The sequence below is a fragment of the Nicotiana sylvestris genome, chromosome 7 (genome assembly GCF_000393655.2).
Source record: "Nicotiana sylvestris chromosome 7, ASM39365v2, whole genome shotgun sequence".
NCBI classification, from domain to species: Eukaryota; Viridiplantae; Streptophyta; class Magnoliopsida; order Solanales; family Solanaceae; genus Nicotiana; species Nicotiana sylvestris.
Window position 1 is genome coordinate 58,310,599 of NC_091063.1, and position 22,803 is coordinate 58,333,401.

The 22,803-nt window shown below is 36.0% G+C and overlaps 3 protein-coding genes across 3 annotated transcripts; all 3 read right to left on the reverse strand.

The window, feature by feature from the left end:
* Positions 1 to 204: 204 nt before the first annotated feature.
* LOC104249294 (F-box protein At5g07610-like) lies at positions 205 to 1,651 on the reverse strand. Its single transcript, XM_009805690.2, has one exon. It carries the CDS (start codon positions 1,493 to 1,495, stop codon positions 293 to 295), a length of 1,203 nt encoding a protein of 400 aa, XP_009803992.1. The 5' UTR covers positions 1,496 to 1,651; the 3' UTR covers positions 205 to 292.
* A 680-nt stretch (positions 1,652 to 2,331) lies between these two features.
* On the reverse strand, positions 2,332 to 10,469 carry LOC104249295 (uncharacterized). The gene is made up of 4 exons (XM_009805691.2): positions 10,301 to 10,469; positions 10,081 to 10,206; positions 9,852 to 9,971; positions 2,332 to 2,780 (listed from the first exon to the last, which is right to left on the reverse strand). The coding sequence occupies exons 1-4, from the start codon at positions 10,335 to 10,337 to the stop codon at positions 2,716 to 2,718; spliced, it is 348 nt and encodes a 115-aa protein (XP_009803993.1). The 5' UTR covers positions 10,338 to 10,469; the 3' UTR covers positions 2,332 to 2,715.
* Positions 10,470 to 11,910: 1,441 nt separating this feature from the next.
* Positions 11,911 to 15,808, reverse strand: LOC104249297 (uncharacterized). The gene is made up of 7 exons (XM_009805692.2): positions 15,570 to 15,808; positions 15,381 to 15,449; positions 15,112 to 15,279; positions 14,858 to 15,028; positions 14,410 to 14,619; positions 13,248 to 13,324; positions 11,911 to 12,682 (listed from the first exon to the last, which is right to left on the reverse strand). Exons 1-7 carry the CDS (start codon positions 15,652 to 15,654, stop codon positions 12,032 to 12,034), a joined length of 1,431 nt encoding a protein of 476 aa, XP_009803994.1. The 5' UTR covers positions 15,655 to 15,808; the 3' UTR covers positions 11,911 to 12,031.
* Positions 15,809 to 22,803: the final 6,995 nt, after the last annotated feature.

The window sequence follows — 22,803 nt, forward strand, 5'->3', positions numbered from 1 at the left end:
TATGCATAGGCGGAGCCAAAATTTCAACTTTATGGATTCTGAAGTTTAGAACAACAATTTTAAAAGCTACAAAGTGGGTTCTAAATTGAATTTTTTAACACAAATATACTATTTGAGCAAAAGCTATTGGGCTCGGCCAAACCCCTATTAAGGCTTCTAGCTCCGCCACTGATCTTGTGTGGGCATAAACATTTCACACAAAGTCAAATTGCCACAAATAGCAAGCTAAGTTTATTTCATCAAATATTGATCCTACTAAAATCCAACTAAGGTTAAAAGCTAATTAGAGTAACTAAACAAGAGCAAGTGTTTCAACATGCTTGTAAGCATGATACCATTTATAGTTGTACACAATAAAACCTTCAATGCTGAGATGAAGTTCTTCTAGCTGCACATTCAGAAGCTCCTTAATACTCATATTCTTGATATCATAAGAGATCATTTTTTCTGGTAATGACAACACGAGCATCGTCTTCCCATCTTTCTCACCATCAACAAAACACAGCACATCAAATTGGTAACCGATAACATCAAGAGACTCCGGCTCATTAATCACCATTAGAGGAAACAAACGAGTCAGATCATCAACATCCACAACATATTTCACGTACCAGTTTGAATAATCATTCTCCAATTCAAACACATTGAGCAATGTGGACCGAAGCACATTTTCCTCGATAAGATGCAAATTTCCAGCAGATTCACCAAAATACTTAATTTTTCTTCCGTTACGCCCCTCAGGAACAGAAGTACTAGGCATTATTTTCAGACTATCATTATCCATATCAAAGCACACAAAAGCTGAATGTTTACTGGTCCAATATATAGTACCATTCAAAAATACCCCTTTCCCAAAATAATACTCTCCTCTGACCCGAACCCCTTGACCCGATTCCTTCCAATTATTAGAAAAAGTCAACCACCTCAAAAACCCTAATCTTTCTTTAACAATGCAAATAATCTTGTAATTGCTTGACCTTTTCGGATCAAAAGCCAAATTCATTGACACAATTTCTTCTTCATCATTAATATCAGGCAGTGGAATATTAGTGTGTCGATTTGTACGAGGGTTATAAACACAATATAACACGTCATCATTATCAGGTTGAAGAAGCTTAAGGCACAACAAACCATTACAACAGTGCAACGGTTCAACTGAACGGAAGCTGTCTGTAAAAGTGCGGATATTAGAAGGGACAACTTTTCTTTTACTAGTGTCGGAGAAATTAAAGAGGTGGTCTAAGTGGTACTTCTTGTCGGATTTACGGAACAAGAAGAGGCCGTCGGTAATGGCGGAGCTCCGGCGAGAATGGAGTTGCCGGAAATAAGGGTCGGAGATGAAGGAACGCCAGCGATGGGAGACGCAACTGAAACGGAGAACAGAACTGGCGGGTAATCGTAAGAGAATTTCCTTTAAGAGATCATCGCTGCCGGCGATATTTTCGGCCGGACAAAATGATGATTTTGATATCATCTGCTTGAAGTTTTCAGTCATTATGGGATTTAGTACGAGGAGTGAAGTGGAGAGGAGTTGAGATTTAGAAATGTTTGTTCATTTTGATTGAGTTTGTTATGGCTAACCTTTTTTGACGGTTTTGAAATTGCATTCATTCAATCCAGGAACAATATTGTTATTCTTAACAGTCCCAACTAGCATGAATGAGCCACGAAAATGAAACTTTCTAGTCTCACAATTTCGAAAAAATGAAAAGAACTTTCCTGATAAATCAGCGCAAAAAAGGGAAATGGTTAGGCAGTTAGCTTTAAAAGGAAATGAAAACCGGAAAAAGTATAGGCACAAAATTAATTTTATCATTAAAGTGTTGAACTATGTGCGAATTGCTTGGAAATACAGAGAACAAGAAGGTGAAATTATTGGCATTGAGTTTTGGTTAACAAGGAACCCTCAACCGCTGCTACAAGGTAAATCCACCGCTAAACCCGGCTCCCGTGTAATAGCCCGCAAACTACGCAGAAGGATAATTCACACTAGGCAAGTCCCATGCAACGGGCTCGATAGAGAAGGTATGCAAGTGGTTTCGAACTCTAGATCTCCCATTTGGAAAGTCCCTTGCCCAACCAACTCGGATACCCCGAAGGATTTATTGGCATTGAGTCCCGTGCGAGGGGCTCGATAGAGAAGGTATACAAGTGGTTTCGAACTCTAGATCTCCCATTTGGAAAGTCTTTTGCTCAACCAACTCGGCCACCCCGAAGGATTTATTGGCATTGAGTTATGACAGATCACTTGTCCTGTTAGGATTTTGCCACTCTGTCAATTTCATGTCAAAATAAGAAAAAAAAATAATTTACCGTGTAAGAAGCAGAGCATTTAAGCCCTCATACCATATCTTCCTTTGCATAACATTTACCAAAGCACTAGATAACCTAAAGTTTGAAAAATGTTGGCTTGTACACTTATTTCAATATGGGAATCGTCATCCAATTATTCAGTGTTCCAGTAAATGTGAAGCAAATACTGGGTAGAACGTGAATCCCAACTCCTAACATTCCTAGCAAATTTAATTTGGACTATGAACGAAAAAAGGAATTGGTGCTTTCAGTTTCGCCACTTTAAACTTAAAAAGGGGTTATGTGGTAGCGACTAAGGTGGAATTACGTTATAGTTGATGGTAGAAGAAAGTGACAGAACCAAACTGAGACTGTGAAAAAACGAACATTACACAACATATGCTTCAACTACTATTCATCTTCTCAATCGTATCTTATCATGTTCGTTGGCTCGCTCAATACGTACTTCGGTAGTTCATATTTGGTACCTGCAACAAAGTTTTCTATTAGCTATCAAATAACCAGAAAAATAATTATAGTTCGTTATCTTTGGGATTAGTCTAAAATAGTCCTTAAACTATACATATGAGCAGTTTTAGTACTTTATGTTTACCAAAATCGAGAAATTTTGGTCTCTATTATGTTTAAAACTAGGGGCGTACATGGACCGGGTTGGTTCGGGTTTTTCAATTACCAAACCAAATCAATTGTCTCGGATTTTTAAATCTATAAACTAAACCAAACCAACAAAAGTCGAGTTTTTCGGATTTTTTTCGACAAGATCTTCATATCATAAAATTTATAATTCGTGCTCTAATATTTCTTAGGTCCTAGTAGGATAAAACTATATAAGATGTTAACCAATAAAATAATACAAAATAATGTGAGATGAGTCATGATTATACTAAAATAGTCAACAAATCGCATAAAATAAATATTCTTAATTAATATGCCATAATAAAAATAAATATAATCTAAAAGTAGTAAATTATGTTAAAATAAGTACGACTAATAAGTACTAAGTATTAAATACATGACTAAATAATATTAAAAGTAAGTTATGTATTTTCACTATCTAAAGTGATGAAAAATTAAGAAAATAAATATCCAATACTATTGTCATTCCTAGTATTGAATTGAATTTTTTTTGTTAATATTTTTATTGATTTGATTCTGCTTTGGAATTTATTTGAGTCACTAATTTTTATGGGCTATAAAACATATTTGACCATTCAAAAGTTCTAAATCAAAGCTTGAAATAATACATTAAAAGAGAGAACTATGAAAAAGGTTAAAAAATATTTATAAATTACATTACAATAATTATTTTTATGTATAAATATTTTAAAACTTGTATACATGTAACGTCGGGTTGGTTTGGTTTCGATTTAACTTTTTTTAGTTAAAATCAAACCAAACCAATTATGGTCGGGTTTTTTTTTCTAACACCAAACCAAACCATAGTCGGATTTTTTCTCTCGGTTTGACTCGGATTATCGATTTGGTGCGATTTTTCGGTTTCCTTTGTACACCCCTATTTAAAACAATGAAAATACTTATATTTCACGGAATTGGCCCGTGAGAAGCATGTGAACCATGCAAACGGGCTTCTTCCGATGCATTTAACCCAATTCTCTAGTTTTTATTTTGTTGTATGGCTCTAACGCTGATGTGCTTCTTGTTGGTAAAACGGCTCAAAGATACTCTTAACATTGATGTGATATTATTCGTTTTGGGACAAATTCGCATAGTTTTTCTCAAAAAGTCTCACACCATTAAGAGTCAAAGACGGCTTAACCCCTAGGCCACTAAAGTGATTGCTTTGGGCCTCACAAAATTAAAGGCCCCATAAGAAATTTTTGTAACCACCTTTTGCTACCTTGTCACCTATTTTTAATAGGAATTTTTACATTCCTATACACTATTTGAAACTTTATTACCCTCCCTACTCAAATTTCTATTTAATTGTACATTCTATATACAATTTACCAATTATTTACACTTTATGAATTAAATGAGTATCCCTTTATATTAGAAATAAATTATTTCACATCCTTATTCTCTCTCCCTTATGCGCTTCTCTCTCTCTCTCTCTCTCTCTCTCTCTCTCTCTCTCTCTCTCTCTCTACGTCTCTCTCTATCTCTCAATCCCAAATTTTAGTAACGTAGAACAAAGGGAAAGAGAGCAGCAATTCCATGCTTATTGAAATTCCAGTAATGTAAAGTTGAAGGTGTTGCAACAATTGGTATTCAAATTCCAGTAATTTTGCACAATTGGTGTTCAAATTGAAACTGTCAATCAATAAATTTTGAAGGTGTTTGGCTCTCCACCATTGACAGCCATTAAAAAGCTTTGAATCTTTGAATTCTTCAAAAACTATTATTTGTTTGGATTGGGTGTTGTTGCAAATAATTGGGAATATTGTTTGGAGTTTATATCTCGATTTTGAGGGTATTTTAGTGAAGATTAGACTTGATTTTGACTAAATTTCAGAATGAAACTCGAAGAAAAAGAAGAAGACGATGACATGACATACATTATACTTACGAAATTGTAGTAAAGTTGTAGTAAAATTGTAGGTAAATTATATTTGTTGTTTATAAAAAAAAATATATATATTGTATGAAAGTTGAATAATATTGTATAGAAATTATATTTGAGTTGTATGAAATATCCAGAATGCTGAGGTGGATGTGCGGGCATACAAAGATGGACAAGATTAAGAATGAAGATATTCGAGAGAAGGTGGGCGTGGCCCCCATGGAGGACAAGATGCTGGAAGCAAGACTCAGATGGTTCGGGCACATTCAGAGGAGGAGTACTGATGCACCAGTGAGGAGGTGTGAGCGACCGACAGTGGTGGGCACGAGGAGAGGTAGAGGGAGGCCTAAGAAGTATTGAGGGGAGGTGATCAAGTAGGACATGGCACGACTTAGGATTTCCGAGGACATGACCCTTGACAGGGAATTGTGGAAGTCGAGCATTAAGGTTGTAGGTTAGAGGGTAGTTTGTGAATATTAATACAGCGCACTAGAGTGAGACTAACCATTTAGGAGTTAGTCTTAGGATGCTACTGATGCAGCGCTATATCTGTTGGATATTAGTATACCTTACATCCTTTTCTCCATCATTTTCGTATTTCCTATATTTCTTATATTGTTGTTATTTTTATTTTATGTTATGTATTATATGTTTTACTATGAGCCTATTGATAGTACTAATATATTGTCTCTTGTTGCTCTCTTGAGTCGAGGGTCTCCTGGAAACAGCCTCTCTGCCCCTCGGGGTAGGGGTAAGGTCTGCGTACATATTACCCTCCCCAGACCCCACTTATGGGATTATACTGGGATGTTGTTGTTGTTGATATTATAGTTGTATATAACTGGGTAGAAATAATGTATGAAAGTTGTAGATAAGTTGTATAATATATAATTAGTTGTATGAAAATAAAGCAGATACAAAATATACACTATATTATATAAAATTATATAATAATTGTATTTAAGTTGTATAGTATTGTAGTTGTATTTAACTGGATAGAAAAATTTATGAAAGTTGTAGATAAGTTGTAAATAAGTTGTAAAACAGATAATTATTATGTATAAATCAAATACAAAATATACAAAAGAAATTTACTTGTCTCACAATCTATATATAAATATAATTGAGGGAAAAAAGAAGATGACTTGGCACCTCTCTTTGGCCAAGGATTATATTTATCTTTTTTCTCCTTTTTGACTTTTTCCCCCTCATTTTTTCATTTATTTTATTTTCAATAGTCTAATATGTCATGAATTTCTTTCCTCTTAATTACCATTTATACTTTTTCCAGAAACGTTTGTTCTATCCTAACGTCTCCTCTCCTTCTTATTAGTTTCATTCTCCTTCCCCATTTAAACATATGTATTTATTTTCTTCCTTCACTCACATTTTAATGTGGTTATCTTTTAATTAGTAATTAATCATCTTTATATATTTCTCCCCAGCACCCTCTTCTCCCTCTATACTTTTTATTTTCACTCACTTTCTTTGTACTCATTTTCATGATTGCATATGTCTTAAAAATTGTTATAGTTTTATAGGATAGCACTCTTAGTTGCACAGATTTTCAAAAATATATCCTAACATACTTGATTTTTTCAGGTCCAGAAGACATATCTGTAGTCTGAAGTTTTGGCACATGTTGGTTATGTATAATTTTTCCTTCTTAATTGGTCAGTTTTAACGTCAATCTCTCTTTTGTGGCAATATCCTAACATATTTTGTTATTTTTGATTCAGGAGAGATATTTACAGCCTGAAATCTTGGCGGATGTTGGTCATGTATAATCTTTCTTTTTCAATTGGTTATGTTTAATGATAATCTCGCCTTTCTAAAGATTGTGCATGGGTATTTATATAGAATAGTGTAGTTTGCAGATTTATAAATTCAGATGTTTGTTACAAAAGCAAATTAGGAGAACAAAAAATGAGTTTATCTTACTGATGGCAGAAAACGTAAGTTAGAGGGAGAAAAAGAAGAAAATAAGGAAGAGAAACAAAAGGGAAAAAAGAAAAGAAAAAATCCGTACATTTCTTTCTTCTTTTGTAATGTGTCAAAAAAATTGGATTTGTGTCTTCCTTCTGCTTTCTCATGCTTTTAATTTCCTCCCTCTTTCTTATTCTTTTTCTTTTTTGGTTTATCATAAATACAAGAAAATTTGAAAAATACCAATATAGAAACTGCGCATGTATATTTATATGGAATAGTGTAGTTTGCACAATTATTTATATGTCTGTTATAAAAATAAATTAGGAGAACAAAAAAGGAGTTTATCTTAATGATGGAGGAAAACATAACTTAGAGGGAGAAAAAGAAGAAAAGAAGGAAAGAGAAATAAAAGGGAAAATGAAAGGAAAGAATCGTACATTTCTTTCTTCTTTTTACGTAGTGTGTCAAAAAAATTGGATTTGTAACTTCTTCTCCATTTTCATGTTTTTTATTTCCTCCTTTTATCTTATTCTTTTTTTTTTCGTTTATCATAAACTACAAAAAACTTTATAAAGTACCAATATAGTGGGTGCGTGTATATGTATGTACTGTAATTTTCTCAAATTATAGAATTAAAATTATAAAGGACTTTTTTATATTCATTAATTTTTTTGTGACCGCGCGACGCGCGGCAAATTTACTAGTTGCTTTATAAAATTGTACTAATAGGTATCTTTTGTTATGTTTGTACGTGCTAGTCTAATTAAGTATATGCTTATATCCAAATTACGATTGCCCAGATAAAGTTTCCTCTCACCTTCGGAGGATGTATAGATAACGAGGTGGGTAAATGGATTCTATGTGAATTGTATAAATCTTCGCCCATGCCCGTTTATATCGTGCACGTTTGTTACTGTTTTAGCCATTTTCCGCCTATAGCCCAAAGGAGTAGCACATGATGGAGCAATGCCCCCTAAGATCTTTATCTTAATCCTTATCTGGCATGTTGGGTGTGAGATGAAAGGTTTATTGTTGTTTTCATATCTCTTCTCTATATCATTAAGCAGTTCTTCCGTCAAAGTCTGGTTGATTTGGGTATGTATATTTTGCCATATGAAATAGTAAGCGTGGTGATTTCTATATTTTGCCATGAAGTAATAGAAGATGAGGTATGGGGAGAAAGAGAGGGTGACGGTACTCGAGATCTGAGGGATTAAATTCTCTAAATCTCTAAATATAAGTTCAATCTGGAGAGAAGAAGAGGGAAGTGAGAGAAAAAAGGAAAATTGTGTAACTAAATCCCTTGATTGAAGGTACAAATAATGGACTGAGAGCCTTTTAAGGTGGATTGTATATATTTTATAACTAAAATGTGTTTAGGTCGGGTAAATACCAAAATATGAACATTTTTCGTAATAAGTTTTCAAATAGTGTATAGGAATGAATAACATAGTTTCATATTTTATGTTGTCTTTTTTCGGAGTTGGTTGAGAAAATTCAAATGAAAGTGAAAGGCAATTAAATCTACAGTTACTTTCTAGTTCTTCTTACTCCAGTTTGAATAAATTTTATTTACAATTCTAACTTTGTAAGATATTTTCTTTCGAGATCTTTGTAAGTACGCTTTAAGCTAATTAGATCGCAAAAGGCTATAGTTAATTTATTTAGGGAAACTACCAGCTATGTCTATTTATAAGTAGCTAATTACAAAAATTGGCTAATTCGTAAAATATTACTAATATTAGCCAATTAGCTATTTGTAGCAAAAAAATGCTAAATTTTTGCTTTCTTTTGAGTGGGTGTTATTAGAATAGATTGGTTACATCTTAAGGAGCTTGAATCTCAGTTTTGGTATGATTTGGTGAAGTTTTGAGGTGGTTTGAATTGAAAATTCGAAGTAAAAACTGTACATGAAAAAAATGATATGTGTATCATACTGTGTATCATTTGTGTATCACATATGTATCATATTTGTAACACACACACACACACACACACACACACACACACACACACACACACACACATATATATATATATATATATATATATATATATATATATATATATATATATATATATATATATATATATCCATGTATATCTGTGTGTGAGATACATGCGTGATACATGTGTCGCAAAAGAATTTTTGAACTCGATTTAATTACGAATTTTGATACAAAACCAGTCCAAATCACCTCCAATCTTCCTCAAATTTTGTATATTGACTTATCTATATGTTTTCATTGAATTTCAACTATACCCATTGAAAAAGTTCCTGTTTTGCTTAGAATTTTGGAATATTGTATTTTTTTTTTATTTCATCACCTTATTTGCTACCTCATCCATGAAATTTTCTTTCCGTCTTGCATCTAATATTGTTAATCACGCTTAAAAATATGGAAGGTGATTTTTGCATGTGATTCTTTAAGAGAAAAAACCTTGTTTATTTGGTTTTTCAATTTTTATATGTACTTGGCTAGTTTTAGTAAGTCTATGACTAATGGCTAGAGATTGGTAAGTTGAGACTTATTTGGGATACTTGTGTAAGTTTTCCATTTATTTATTATTTTTGTAGATACAATTCCCACATGATTGTTACTTTGGGAGGCAATGCTACATAGTGAGTTATATTGGCGGTCATGTGAAAAGAAAAAGTCAAAATTAAACTTAATAAAATCTTATCAAAGGTTATAATTTCAACAAAGATTAAAGGGGTTGGTTACATCGTCAAGAAGAAATTGAATCCCAAAAGGTAAAAAGAATGAACTTCAATAAAAATATCTAAAATTATTAAACAAATTTAGGCCCCCATTGTCATTGAGCCGCCTCTGTTAAGAGTATCTAACTCTTTATATATATATATATATATATATATATATATTTTGCTAAGACTTTGTTCATACACACCCAACACTTGCGCTGCAAACTTATAGTTTCTACAAGTGCTCCAAATATATGTAAGAAGTATTTTAGGGGAAATGGTAAAACACAAGGGTCTCTTTATCATTTTCTCATCAAAGAAGAGTAACTTCAATTGAAAATATGGTGAATTATGAATGTAAGAAGGTGCATGTAATAAGTGTACCTGTTTCATCAAAGCAGATGGTCATGTCAGTGTTGTGGACAATGACCCCAGCACTATCCACAATTGCTTGAGCTAGGTCTAGATCAGCTTCAGCCGCAGCACGAAGTGCATCCCAGATTTCTGTTAATAGAGGGAGAAAAGATTTCTGTTAATTTGCGAGTGGAGCGCATATATATATATATATATATATATATATATATACTTGATTCAATTGAGTGTTGCAAAATACCTTTCTTGCCACCATAGTGAGGAGCAGTGTCCCAAAACTCTTCCCTTAGCTGCATCAACTGACTTCTTGTTATTGGCTGTGGATGCTTCCATGGTTTTGGCTTTCTTATTATCTTTTTCACAATTCCTGTTATATATATATATATATATATGCATTTCTACATTTTAATTCAAAACTTAAGCAGAATAAACAGAGGAAATTAAATCTAGAAAAGACTGACTCTTTGGCTTGGCGTGAGACGATCCGCTGCAACCCATGTTTAATATCTTTTAGCATGTAGAGTTACACACATAAACCATGCATAGTGGTTTACAAACAATTTTCCAAAAACTGCAATGAGATGTAAAAAAATAGCAATAAGGAGTAATTTAGGGGAATGTCACGAGGTTGAAATACCATACTACGACTATGGATAATATTAAAGAGGAAAGTTCAGTTGGTAGTTGGCTCTGAATTGCTTTCTCGTGACTAGGCCCATTTTTGCCCACTAGACTCATTGCTTAATGGTCAAATTTTCACCATTGAAAAAGTTGAACATAAAAGATCATATTGTAGTCACTTGTATGTCTAATTAATTAAAAGTGATGGAAACTTATATGTTTACATCAAACTAATGATACAAGACATATATTTTTGTATATACGTGTATCAAATAATTAAGTTAAAGTGATATGCATCTTCACTTTAACTTTTAAATGCTAAGCTTAATTAATTGCTTGATTTAATGCAAATATCATATTTGGTATTTACCATCAAAATTTTATCCAAGAAATAGTTGTGAGAAGCTTTACTTTGGGTGTGTAGCAGAAGGTACTAATGTATTGCATAGAAAATATATCCGTAAAATCCACTTTGTGCATTCTTGTTAAATTAAAATAAAAATAGTTTACACGATAGATATACTAGTAAAGATTACTTTATGTACATACCACCTCCTCTTATTTGCTAATTTCCTAAATGGCACAATCTGTTTTAGTGATTCACAAATAGGCATGTCATCCATCATTGTGAAAGTGAAAAAATATCACATTGGACGTGGACAGGTAGAGGAACTTTTCATTATTTGCTAGTGATTATCACGTTAAAACTGTCACTGGTTTTTAATTTTCAGTTTGGTTGAATTTTCAATAAGCTTTTTTTTTTCTTTTTTTCTTTTTTTTTTTGCATTACCGACATCAATAACAAGGTTTAATTCAGCAATAAAAGTGCTCTTTTCCAGTGACAATTTGACTTCTGAGTGCACTGATATTAGAGCTTTAACTTTTTATATATTGATAGTATATAAAAGAATCATGCCATCCAAAAGATACACCGTATATAACGTCAATAATAAATGGAGTTATTAACTTGGAAAATAAGTCATATAACCTGCCACGAGTTAAGATACACTGAATATAAATAAATTATGAGTGTGTGTGCATGTTAAATTTGTTGTTGTCCTACAAATTCATCAAAATGTAACCAAATGTTAATTCAAGTAGTGATAAATGAATTCAGTCAATAGTCATGTAATGTAATACACTTTCTTGTGAGTCGTTGTTTCACCTGCTGGCTTCATTAAGGGATGGGGAAGAGGGCTTTCCACAAACTGTGAGGCTGTTTAGTTGAGTATTTGATCATCAATAATATCACGGCTGTCATCTTTCAACCTCATAAATCACATGAATGTGTCATCCTTTTCCTATTACTTTCACTCTCCGGCAATACATACACCACTAATTCAAGATTCCCCCCCCCCCCCCTCTTCTCCTTCTCAAGAAGAGTAAGAGAAAATCTGTGACTACGACCGATGCATCCTTAACATTTAACACATGAAAAGTGAAGGCCCGCTTTGTACTACAACACAGATGACTTGCTTCCTTTAATATTAGAGTTACAACTTACATGACAAAAAGATACATCTCTAAAAAGCACGTCCCTCGCTTATAAAACTAAATCCTTCGTCGCCTATTCATGAATAACGCGGGAAAGGGTCTCCATACTTGCTCCTCATGTTGTAATGAGCATATTTTGGATCCTCATAGTTTACTGGTTTCATTTCAGTAGGTTTTGCCTCGACTCCTGCCTCTACACCTTTGTCTTGTCGTCGATGTTTGGTTCTTTCTTTCTGGCTTTTAGACCTCACGTGCCCGTATGGAGGAACTTCACCTGATGTCCTGTAATATTCTGCATACTCATGTCGTCTGGAAGACCTGTGCTTGGTTGACAAGGTAGGGTCTTTAAAACTACTAGACCTAAGCTTGGTGGGCTTTCCCTCGGGAAATTTATCACCGACAGTTGGTACCTGTCTGCTCTCAGAAGCAGGCGCTGGTGCCCTCTGCTTTTGGACTAACGGGGGCTCAACTTCATCTTCAGGCATGTTGAGTGAATCTTTCAATGGAGTTAGTCCAGGTCTACTAAAGCTCTTGTGTCTAATGTGCAGTGGAACGACATAGCCAAAAAGGGAACCCAGAGCCTCTACTGCAAGCTTGGACAAATCCCAGACAAGCTGCCCAAATGATGGCCATCCTGCTTCCTGTTCTTCTTTAACAATTTCAACAACAGGAGTGGGCTTCTCCTTGATTAAAGAAGGTTCCTGTTGCTCCACTTCCACCTGTACTTGCTGCAATATACACAATTAGGAAACAGCTTGATTAAACAAGCATATCGTTTCATATAAAGTACGAAAAATATTTACAATATGTTTTTGAGGCCATAGTCAATCTTGTATGCAATAGTTGAAGGATGAACAACTAAGTGTATGTCCTATCAGAATCTTGGAAGCAATGTGGGCCGGAGTAACTTTTAATCTTTATGCCAAGACGTAGTTATAGACTGAAATGACGTAATATTTCTAAGCAATCACAGATTTTCCTAGAAAATACAGCCTCTATTTAATTTAGAACTCCACGGACATTTAACTTGATCTTGAAAGGCATTCCAATGTTTCATTGGTCAGCCAAGAATATGAAAATCAACCTATGTTGTTCGGATACTCCAAAATACCGCCGCACCCGTATCAGATCCTCAAAAAATGCATTATGTTTGGAGGAACCGACACACACATGGCGGCATTCTAGGAGGATCCGAGTAACACAGAAATCAACAACTGATTAAGAGATTGATGGTTGAAAAATAATCACACAACAGTAATGCTAGAAAGAAGACCATGGATCAGAATCACCCACCATCTTGGAACCAAATCCCTGCTGGAGCATACACGCAGCATACCCTATTAAAATAGCACCAATAACCATGACAATATCTGCCACAAGTATAAGATGAAGTTAGATAGAACTTAACGGAACCATCTTAATGCAATTCAATGTATTACCACGCTGAGCAACCAGTGGTAAAAATCTAAAATTACACAAACAGGACAACTTAATATAGTTAATGTTCTGTAAATCCATCCATTAATTGGTCGGTACTGATATGAGTAGTGTGAGTCTAGTTGGTATTTTTCTTTTCTCATAATGCCATTTTCACATCTTCTTAACCTGAGAGTGGGTAGTAGAAAGTGTTAATACTTTTTTTGCTTGGATCTAGCGAGACACTTATAGAGCAGGGAACCAAGGTGACAAGCCCTTTTCCTTTTCCTCTCTCCTTCCCACTCTTCAACTTTTTCTGATTGAGCCCAAAAGTCCGTCTTTCAGCAGAGCGTTTTTATATTTTGGAAGGATACATTTTGGTAGGTTTTGTTTAACATTCCAATACTACCTTGACCTATCACATGTTTAAAAACTAAAGAGCTTGTGAGTAAAATAAGTATCTTATATGGACTAACATATTAATTTATATACTTCTAATGCTGGTATGCTCACAGGGACATCCATGAAGGACAACAAGCTCAAAATTGGAGACAACTAAGTTCTAAACTAATATTAGTTAACGGATGAAGGCCAGCAGCCGACGATGCACTCTCAATTCATCTATAAGAACCCATTTTGATGTCGGGCACATTCGTATTCAAGATGAAGAATTAGTTATTACCAGAAAGTGCTCAATGCCCCCCTGAAATAAAAACATGTCAGAATGTTGCTAAAGGCTTATAACTCATCCCACCACGTGCTTTTTGTCACCATAAAATTCTCCAACTCCAATGATTTTAGTCTAAAATTCTCGGATTGAAGTAATATTTCAAGCCAAACAGTAACTTAAACCGAATGAAAGTGGCCAAATCTTGACACTTTCTTCAAGAAGAAAAACAATGCATCCACATTCATTTTCTCATACCAAGTGGACATATCAGATACATATCAAGGATATTGAACACTTATATATACATATCATATACTATTCATAGTATTTCAAGATCAAAGAAGTCAACTATTCTAAAAGGATTCAAACCTATGGTTGATACTGAGCTGTACTGGTAGTCACAATCTTCCTGGCTGAGAGAAATTTGCCTAAGAGCAGCATTTCCTCGATCAACAACAAGTAATGAACAAGTTGGCCGAATGTATATAACATCAAAGTCGCTTGAGAATTGTGCATCCTCACTTGGCCCATCCCTGTATCCTGGAACATTAGACTTTCCTCCAGCAATTGTTGTCACGCCTGAAAATAAGAAAGAAGCTTAAGAAACCTTTACTCACAAAAAAGATATTTTTTTGCTTTTTGCTTTGTGTACATAAGTAAAGCACAGCCAATCTCCTCTAAGGTAGGTAGTGTTGGGGGGATGCAGTAACTTAATCCTAGTTATTTCTCGACACATAAAAGTAACCCAAGAAAAAATGTTATATATGTCTGTCAAAGAACTTCAAATTAAAGGCGAGATGTCACAAACAATGAGCACCTGCTTCTCCAATCTTCCTAATAGCCAAATTAGCAGTATCAGCAACATAAATATTTCCTTTGTCATCCATGGTAACTCCTTTTGGATCTTTAAAACGAGCATCACTTGGCTTCCCGTCCACGTGGCCAGTGTGACCTTGAAATGAACCAGCAACCAATCTTGCTCTACTATCTGCACAGTCAGTGATTTATTAAGCAATCAGCTGATAAATCAAAAGGAACTGTAGTAATTTAACCAAAGGGCAAGAAGCTTACACTGAGATAACGGGGGAGTAATTCGAACAATTTTGCTATTAAGAGCATCAACAGCAAATAGTTCACCATCATGTGAGACACGGATCTTATATGGAACAACACCAAGTTCATTTCCTTCAACAACAGTCTCAACTAAGTAGCCATCTTCAAATTGAAGAATATTCCCATCTGTAACGACACAAAAGACAAAGAAAAATTAAACATCTCCTCCAACTATTACACAATAACAAATGAACCCACAAATTAACATAAATTCTACTGGGGTTTACCTGATTGGGGAGTTTTAGAGGTAGACCTAGACCATTTGAGTAGAGAATTCAAGTGCTTTATCAACGGCCCTGAGTTGCAAAAACAATAGAACCATGCCCATAACATATAGTACAAATTAGCCCAATTCCAGCATCAAACGAAAAAGAAAAAAAAAATTATAATAATAATAATCAGAACATGGGTCTTACCAGCAGGGGCAGCGGCATGTACCTGAAATAGAAAATAAGCAATAAAAAGAGCTATGAAAGTGAAAAACAAAAGGGAATTTCTCATGGCTGTTAAAAGGACAAAGATCAGAGCAAACGATGAAAGCTTTTATTTTTCTTTTGCTAAATTTATTTATGGATCTCTAAAAAAAGTACAGCTACATGTTGTATGTTACAGCTAAATCACAAAGCTTAAGCTGAGCTCACAGTACTGTTTGTTCAGTTGTATTGGTAAATGCACTACTTTTAGCGACTGAGGCAGACAACTTTTTTTTTTTTTTTTTACTTTAATTAGGTTTAGTGGCTTTAAAATTCTATACTATTTTTTTTTTTTTTTTGGAGAAATTTCATTTATCGAGGAATGACGGGAAAAAATTGGTGCGTGTAAAGTTCATTTTTTGAAATTAAAAAGTACTTTTGCTTATGAAAAGAAATAATATTGGATCTAATTGCACTGCTAGGAGTCGTCGTTTCACGCGCCTGACTTTATTGTTGATGAGGCCCAATATTAATTTGGACCTCTAAATTAAGGGCCTAGGGAGATTTGCACATCATTTCAGGATGCGAGGCAAAGATCACTTTTAGCCCGCAGCCAAAATTATTTATATTCATAATCGTAAAAGTGTATAAAATTTATATTTTTATTGTATTATATATATATATATATATATATATATATATATATATTTTCGATATTATTTTAAGAGAAACTATATAGTGTCATTTTTCCATGTTCGTAATTGTTTAAGTTTTTACAAGAATAGGTTGACGAGGCATAACTTGCTCAAAGTTACGTCGGGACGAGGAGAACTTCGTCCTGACGTAAATTCCAAAAAATTAGTTCAAATTTTTGCCTGCAAAACATTTAAAATCAGAGACAAAATCTAAAGAAGTCATCCACTGGGCCACTACGTTCTGTAGCTTAGGACCAATTTGAGGTCCATTTTATGGATTTAAGATCGGAATTCAGGGCCACTCCGCTCAAAATGAAGTTGGGCTAGACTTATTCTTTGGGCTTAATTTTCTGATCTTACTACTATCTTGATTGAAGCCGATCACCATAAATAGTGAAGTTGATAGACTGACAAGAACTTGTAGCCTGCTTTCCGGATGTGTATATAACTATATATTAAATCTTGAACAGCCTTAAGTGAAATTCTTGATTTCGCTACTAGCAATAAGTACATTTATATGTTACCTGAACTAGTTATTAAATTTTGAATGGTATCCCTGGCAATTAGTATTTGCTAAAAGATGTTAGATTTTGGAGTGAATCAAAAAATATTCCGAAGGAACAGTTTGTACATCTTCTAAAGGCGCTACTCAAGTAAGTGAGGTTTTACGCAACGCATTGGCAGCTGGATATGGAATTATGGATGCGATAAAGTTCTTTCCGTAGTTTGATTCGGTTTCGCGTTTGGAAATGCATATTATAGGTGTTTATCGGGCGGGCTGAACAGGAAAAACTCCAGCCCGTTCGGTTAGCGGACGGGCTGTTTAGCGGGCTGGGATAATGTGTTGGGGGCGGGTTGGGAAATTTCGGGTTTTTAGGGCCCGTTCGGGTTCGGGCGGATCGGGCTACTTTTTTTAAAATTAAATTTTATTTTTCTTATTAAATGTTATTGATACTTAAATATTTGCAAACTTGTAAGGCTTAGAATTAAACTTTGAAGTTTAAAGTTTTAAATTTGAAATTTGTATTTTAAAATTATAAAATTGAAATTAGAAAGTAAGTGGCTACAAAAAATTATTTAATAAGACCAATAGGCAAATTATTTATAAAATTGAACGAAAAAAAATAAACCTAAATTTTCAAGCATAATAAATTAATAATACTTCAAAATTCAAATTAATCTAACAAACTAAAACATTAAGCATAAATACATCTAATAATTTTAAAATAACACAAATTGTCTCAAATCAACTTAAAATACGAATTTCTGGAGTACGCTAAAGACAACTCTTGATATGCCTCCTTAAAGAACATGTGTCACACTTTGGACAAAGATTTAAGACTAGACCACAGTTCTTGCACTTTACTTTCTGAGCTTCTTCATTTTCTTCTACCACCTCAAAGTGTTCCCAAACATATGAGCACACTCTAGAAGTACGGGGCATGATTTAACTTAAAGTCTTGAATTGAGAATTTAAGAACAATAATATCAAGAGAGAATTAGAGTACTAGCTAGAAAGAGAGTGAATTGTGAGAAAAAATAAAGAAGAAGGGGGCTATTTATAGGTTTTAAAAGGTTAAAAATGTAATTTTGTTAATTATTAGGGGTGGGAGGGCTATATTTTTAATAGGGGAGGCCGAAATGGCCATTTCTGCAAAATCTGTCGTTCCCCAACGGTCATTTCTTAATTTGACCGTTGGCAACGGTCCAAATATTTTTTAAAAAATAATCAGCAACGGTAAACGGGCTCATAACGGGCCGCAGCCTGTTAACAACCCATTAACGGGTCACGGGCTTAGCGGGTTCGGTGTACCGTTAACCAGAACATGAACGTCCACAACCCGCCCCCCTACAAACCCGCCCAATAGTGAACAGTAGCGGGCTGACCCGGGTTGAAGCATGCTGAAAACGGGTCAGTCTGGCCCGATTAACAGGCTTAATGCATATGGTTTGTCATCTAGTTTTGCCCCACTTGCCATCACACCTTTAATCAATTCCTTGCAAAAATCATTAAATCATACATAATGACTAGAGAGAATCACTGATGACACCCAACCGGTAGCTTAACCGTTCGGTAAATTTAATCAAATCATGATGAGCCGTATAGTAATTGATTGACTGACTGACTGAGTCTAAATTTTATTTTTTTGAATTTTAATCTCCACTCCCATTTAGATTAGTGATCACTCTTCTGTTCTTTTTTTACCACTCTGGTGTCCATATATGTATTGAAGCCTGATTAATTCGGATTTAAGTCGCATAAGACTCATTAAAGAAGGAAGCACTTCCTTCCCAGAATTTATTCCGGAAGCTTTAATTTGATATCTTTGATTAAGGATGGAGGGATCATATTCATCTCATCTCAATTATTGGTGGTTGTATGCGTCGAAATCTAATCAAGAGAACCTTGCTCAAAGATAGATTACTAAGAGACGATTAGGCCGAGGTCGTGCTCGAGATGGAAGGAACCTATTGGCGAGCTGAGTAACCGGGGTCGAGGTCGAATACTCATGTCGCCCATAATGGCTAGTTTTGTAGCAAGATATTTTAGGAGAATATTCTATTCTCTGCACTTGTACTTTATGTTAGGTAAGGGATATGTCCCATATAAGTAGAAAGGTAGAGAAAAGAAAGTGGGCATGTAATATTCTATATGATAAAAACTCTCATGAAAAGTTGACTCTCAAGAAAAATACAAACATTGCCTTTCCATAAAGATTCGATTTGCTGTTTATCCCACATTTTCTCGTATCAGATCCGAGAAAGCTCTCTATATTCCCACGTTCATTTGTCTTACATCATTGTCAGAGAGAAGAATCATTCACCTCATTCAATATTTGGGTGAATCATTCTCTCCATTTACATTTAGTGTTAGTTAATGTATTTATTGCCTATTATTATTCTCATCTCATTCATATTAGTGTCATTTAATATTCATCACATTAAATAGGCTTCAACGCAACTCCACGTTATTTGTATAAACACGTTTCAGATCTTGAATTTATTATGTTTAAATAGGAGTTACCTATTATCCTCTTAATTAATTAGTTTAACAAAAGGTTTCACACTTTTTGGTCAAATTTTTCTAGTTAAATTTTTAGTTTCTTCTAGATCTAAAAAAAAATAACGCAAAAACCCTATATTTCCATGTGTGCAAAAATCTAATAAGGCAGGCAACAAAAAAGAAAAGAGGAAAGTGATAACCTACCTCACCACCAACCTCCTTCACACCATCAACAAAGCAAATGAAACGGAGGACAAGGATGTAACACTAAACGCCTCTCTCAGGAGAAACAGCTCGCCCCTCCTCACGGTAGCATCACGACTTCGCATGGTAAAGGGGTCTCTACATCCACAATAGAAAAGGCACCACCGACAGTGAAAAATCTACTCGAGGCGTGGCTGGCGAATATGCTAACCAGTTTCCTCGACAAGCCCGCTCAAAGGTGGAATAGAGAGGAGGCAAGGGTTTGCATTGCATCAGTAGCTGACGAGGGAGCACCCCCCCTCCGTAACAGGTATTACTCACTATGCTAGTGATGTAGGTAACTACACCCTCATAGTTGTTTTGAATAAGATGGAGGAGATGGAAAACGAAAACAAAATGCTACGCAACTAAATGAAAGGACATCAAGAAAGGGTAGACAAAATACCGAATTATCGAAAACTTTTGCCAAAAAGGGACGTCGGTCGGTCGTGGAACATCCGTACAGTGACGAGGCTGCACCACACCACATACCCAAAACCTTCAAAATATCATCGTATTTAAAAATATATGATGGCACGACGTACCTTGAGGATCATGTGACCCACTATGTTACTGCAGTGAAAGGCAACGACCTCGCCAAAGAACAAGTGCCATCCATATTGCTAAAGAAGTTTAGTGAAATCCTAACTGAGGGAGGCGCTGACGTGGTACTCATAGTTACCTACGTGCTCCATAGAATCATTCGAGGAGATGGAAGACAAGTTCGTCACTGCCCATGCGGGGCTAAGAAAGCAGAGGCGAGGGTGAATGACATATTCACCATTAAGCAATCGCCTGGCGAGGAACTCAAAGACTTCTTTGCCCGATTCAACCGTGTAAGAATGAACCTTCTAAATGTATCTGAAGGAATGACGGTAGCCGCTTTTCAAAATGAGCTAAGTAGAAGTGGATCGAAGGGACTAGAAAATTACTAAGCCGCATCATGAAATACCCTCCAACCACTTGGGACGTTATACACAACGTCTACTGTGTCGAGGTAAGAGCCGACGAGAAGGACCTCAATAGACCTACCCAACGGTTGACCTCGGTCCAAATGGAGTCCGGGAAGGATCGGAGAAATGACAACAGGAGAGACCTAGTGGGACCCCGACCCAATCGACAGAGAAATTAGCCTTACGTCAGAGGTGCCCTCATGCCGCCTCCACGCCATGACGAAGGCCCATCCAGACCACGAACAGAAACCCATCGAAGTGAGAGAGGTATGCCCACCTTTGTGTTCTGCTCACAATTTCTATGTTTCCCCTTCAAAAATAGTCTACGCACTGGAGAAGCTCGGCCCAAAAGTAAATTGGCCGCAAAAGATGAGATCTAACCCGAGCACCAGAAAGTCAAATGCCCTCTGCGAATTCCACCAGGAACGGGGTCACAAAACCGAGGACTGTATTGCCCTTAGACAAAAGGTCGTAAACATGCTTCACCAAGGGCACTTGAAAGAGCTGATGAGTGATCAGGGAAGAGCCAACTTCGCCCGAGGACGTAAACAGCACCATGGAACACCCAAACCACCTTCCCTGGCTCGTACCATTCAAATAATCATTGGAGGAGGCAACGACGCATCAATCAACAACATAAAGTTCACCACCGCCCACAAACTCAAACGATCAATCACTCATGAACGGTATGACAAACGCGAAGAGAGTATCATCTTCGATAAGTCGAATACCCACTATTTGGTTTTTCCTCATTATGACACTCTTGTCATTACTTTGTGCATCTTAGACACTGATGTAAAACGTATTATAGTTGATAATGGGAGCGACGCGTGCATCATGCACCCTTGAGTTCTCGCACAAATGAAGCTCGAGGATAAGATAGTACCACGATACATCACACTGACGAGTTTTAATAATGCTGTTGAGTGGACATCCGGAGAAATTACACTGCCCGTCCTAGCTGGCGGTGTCACTCTGGAGATCACATTCCACATCATGGACAGGGATACGGCGTATAATGCCATCATAGGTCGACCTTGGATACATACAATGAAAGTCGTCCCCTCGAGGTTGTATCAAGTCATCAAATTTCCCACCCACTGGGGAGTATTAAGCATCCAAGGAGAGCAACGCACTACCCGAGAGTGCTATTGCATCGCCCAAGATTGCACATACACCCAACAACTGAAGGGCAGAGCCGAGGAGGCATAACAATTAATAAAGTCAGGGTCGCACAGTGATGAAGGGAAAGATGTTACCAAAGAACCCAAAATCTTAGAAGCTATAGGATCAACCATAGAGGATCTCGAACCCCGTCCATCTCGATAATAACGACCACAACAAGATAGCTTTTATCGGCCACAAGCTCACTGCCCGTGTAAATTTTGCTAGTTCTTAATAAATAACGTAGACCTATTTGCTTTTTCCCATGCAGATATGCAGGGCATCCCGAAGGAGATAGCAACACATAAATTGAATGTCGACCCATTCCACCCCCCAGTGCGACAAGTGAAAATAATTCAATGCCGCGATAAATGATGTTGTCCGCGAGGAGGTGAAAAAATTGCTTGAGAATAGCTCCACTAGAGTGTCAAAATATCCTCAATAGATCGCAAATGTGGTCATGGTAAAGAAGAAAAATGAGAAATGGCAGATGTGCGCAGACTTCACAGATCTGAATAAAGCATGCATGAAGGACTCATTCCCACTACCCTACATTGACCAGCTCATTGACGCAATGGACAGGGACGAGCTATTAAGTTTCCTAGACGCCTATTAGGGATACAACCAAATCCTTATGGAGGAAGAAGATCAGGAAAAAACCACTTTCATCGCCCACCAGGGGACGTACTGCTACAGGGTTATGCCATTTAGTTTGAAAAATGTAGGGGCGACGTATTAGAGGTTGGTGACCAAAATGTTCAAGGATCAACTCGAAAAAACCATGGAATTATATATAGACGACATGTTGGTCAAATCAAAAATAAAGGAAGACCATATCGACCACTTGAGAGAAGCTTTCGACATACTAATGAGGCACAACATGAAATTGAACCCTGAGAAATGCGCCTTCGTTGTAACCTCGGTGAAGTTCCTCAGTTTCTTAGTATCGCAATGAGGCATCGAGGTCAACCCCGACCAAATCAAGTCTATAGAGGAAATACCAGAGAACTTGACAAGCAAGAAGCAGGTACAGAAGCTGACCGGCTGTATAGCCGCCCTGTCGAGATTCATCTCACGATCCTCTGATAGGTGCCACAAATTTTTCGGCGTACTTAAAAAAGACAACAGACTCCAATGGAATTTTGAGTGCATCGACACCTTGAAGGAATTAAAGGCAT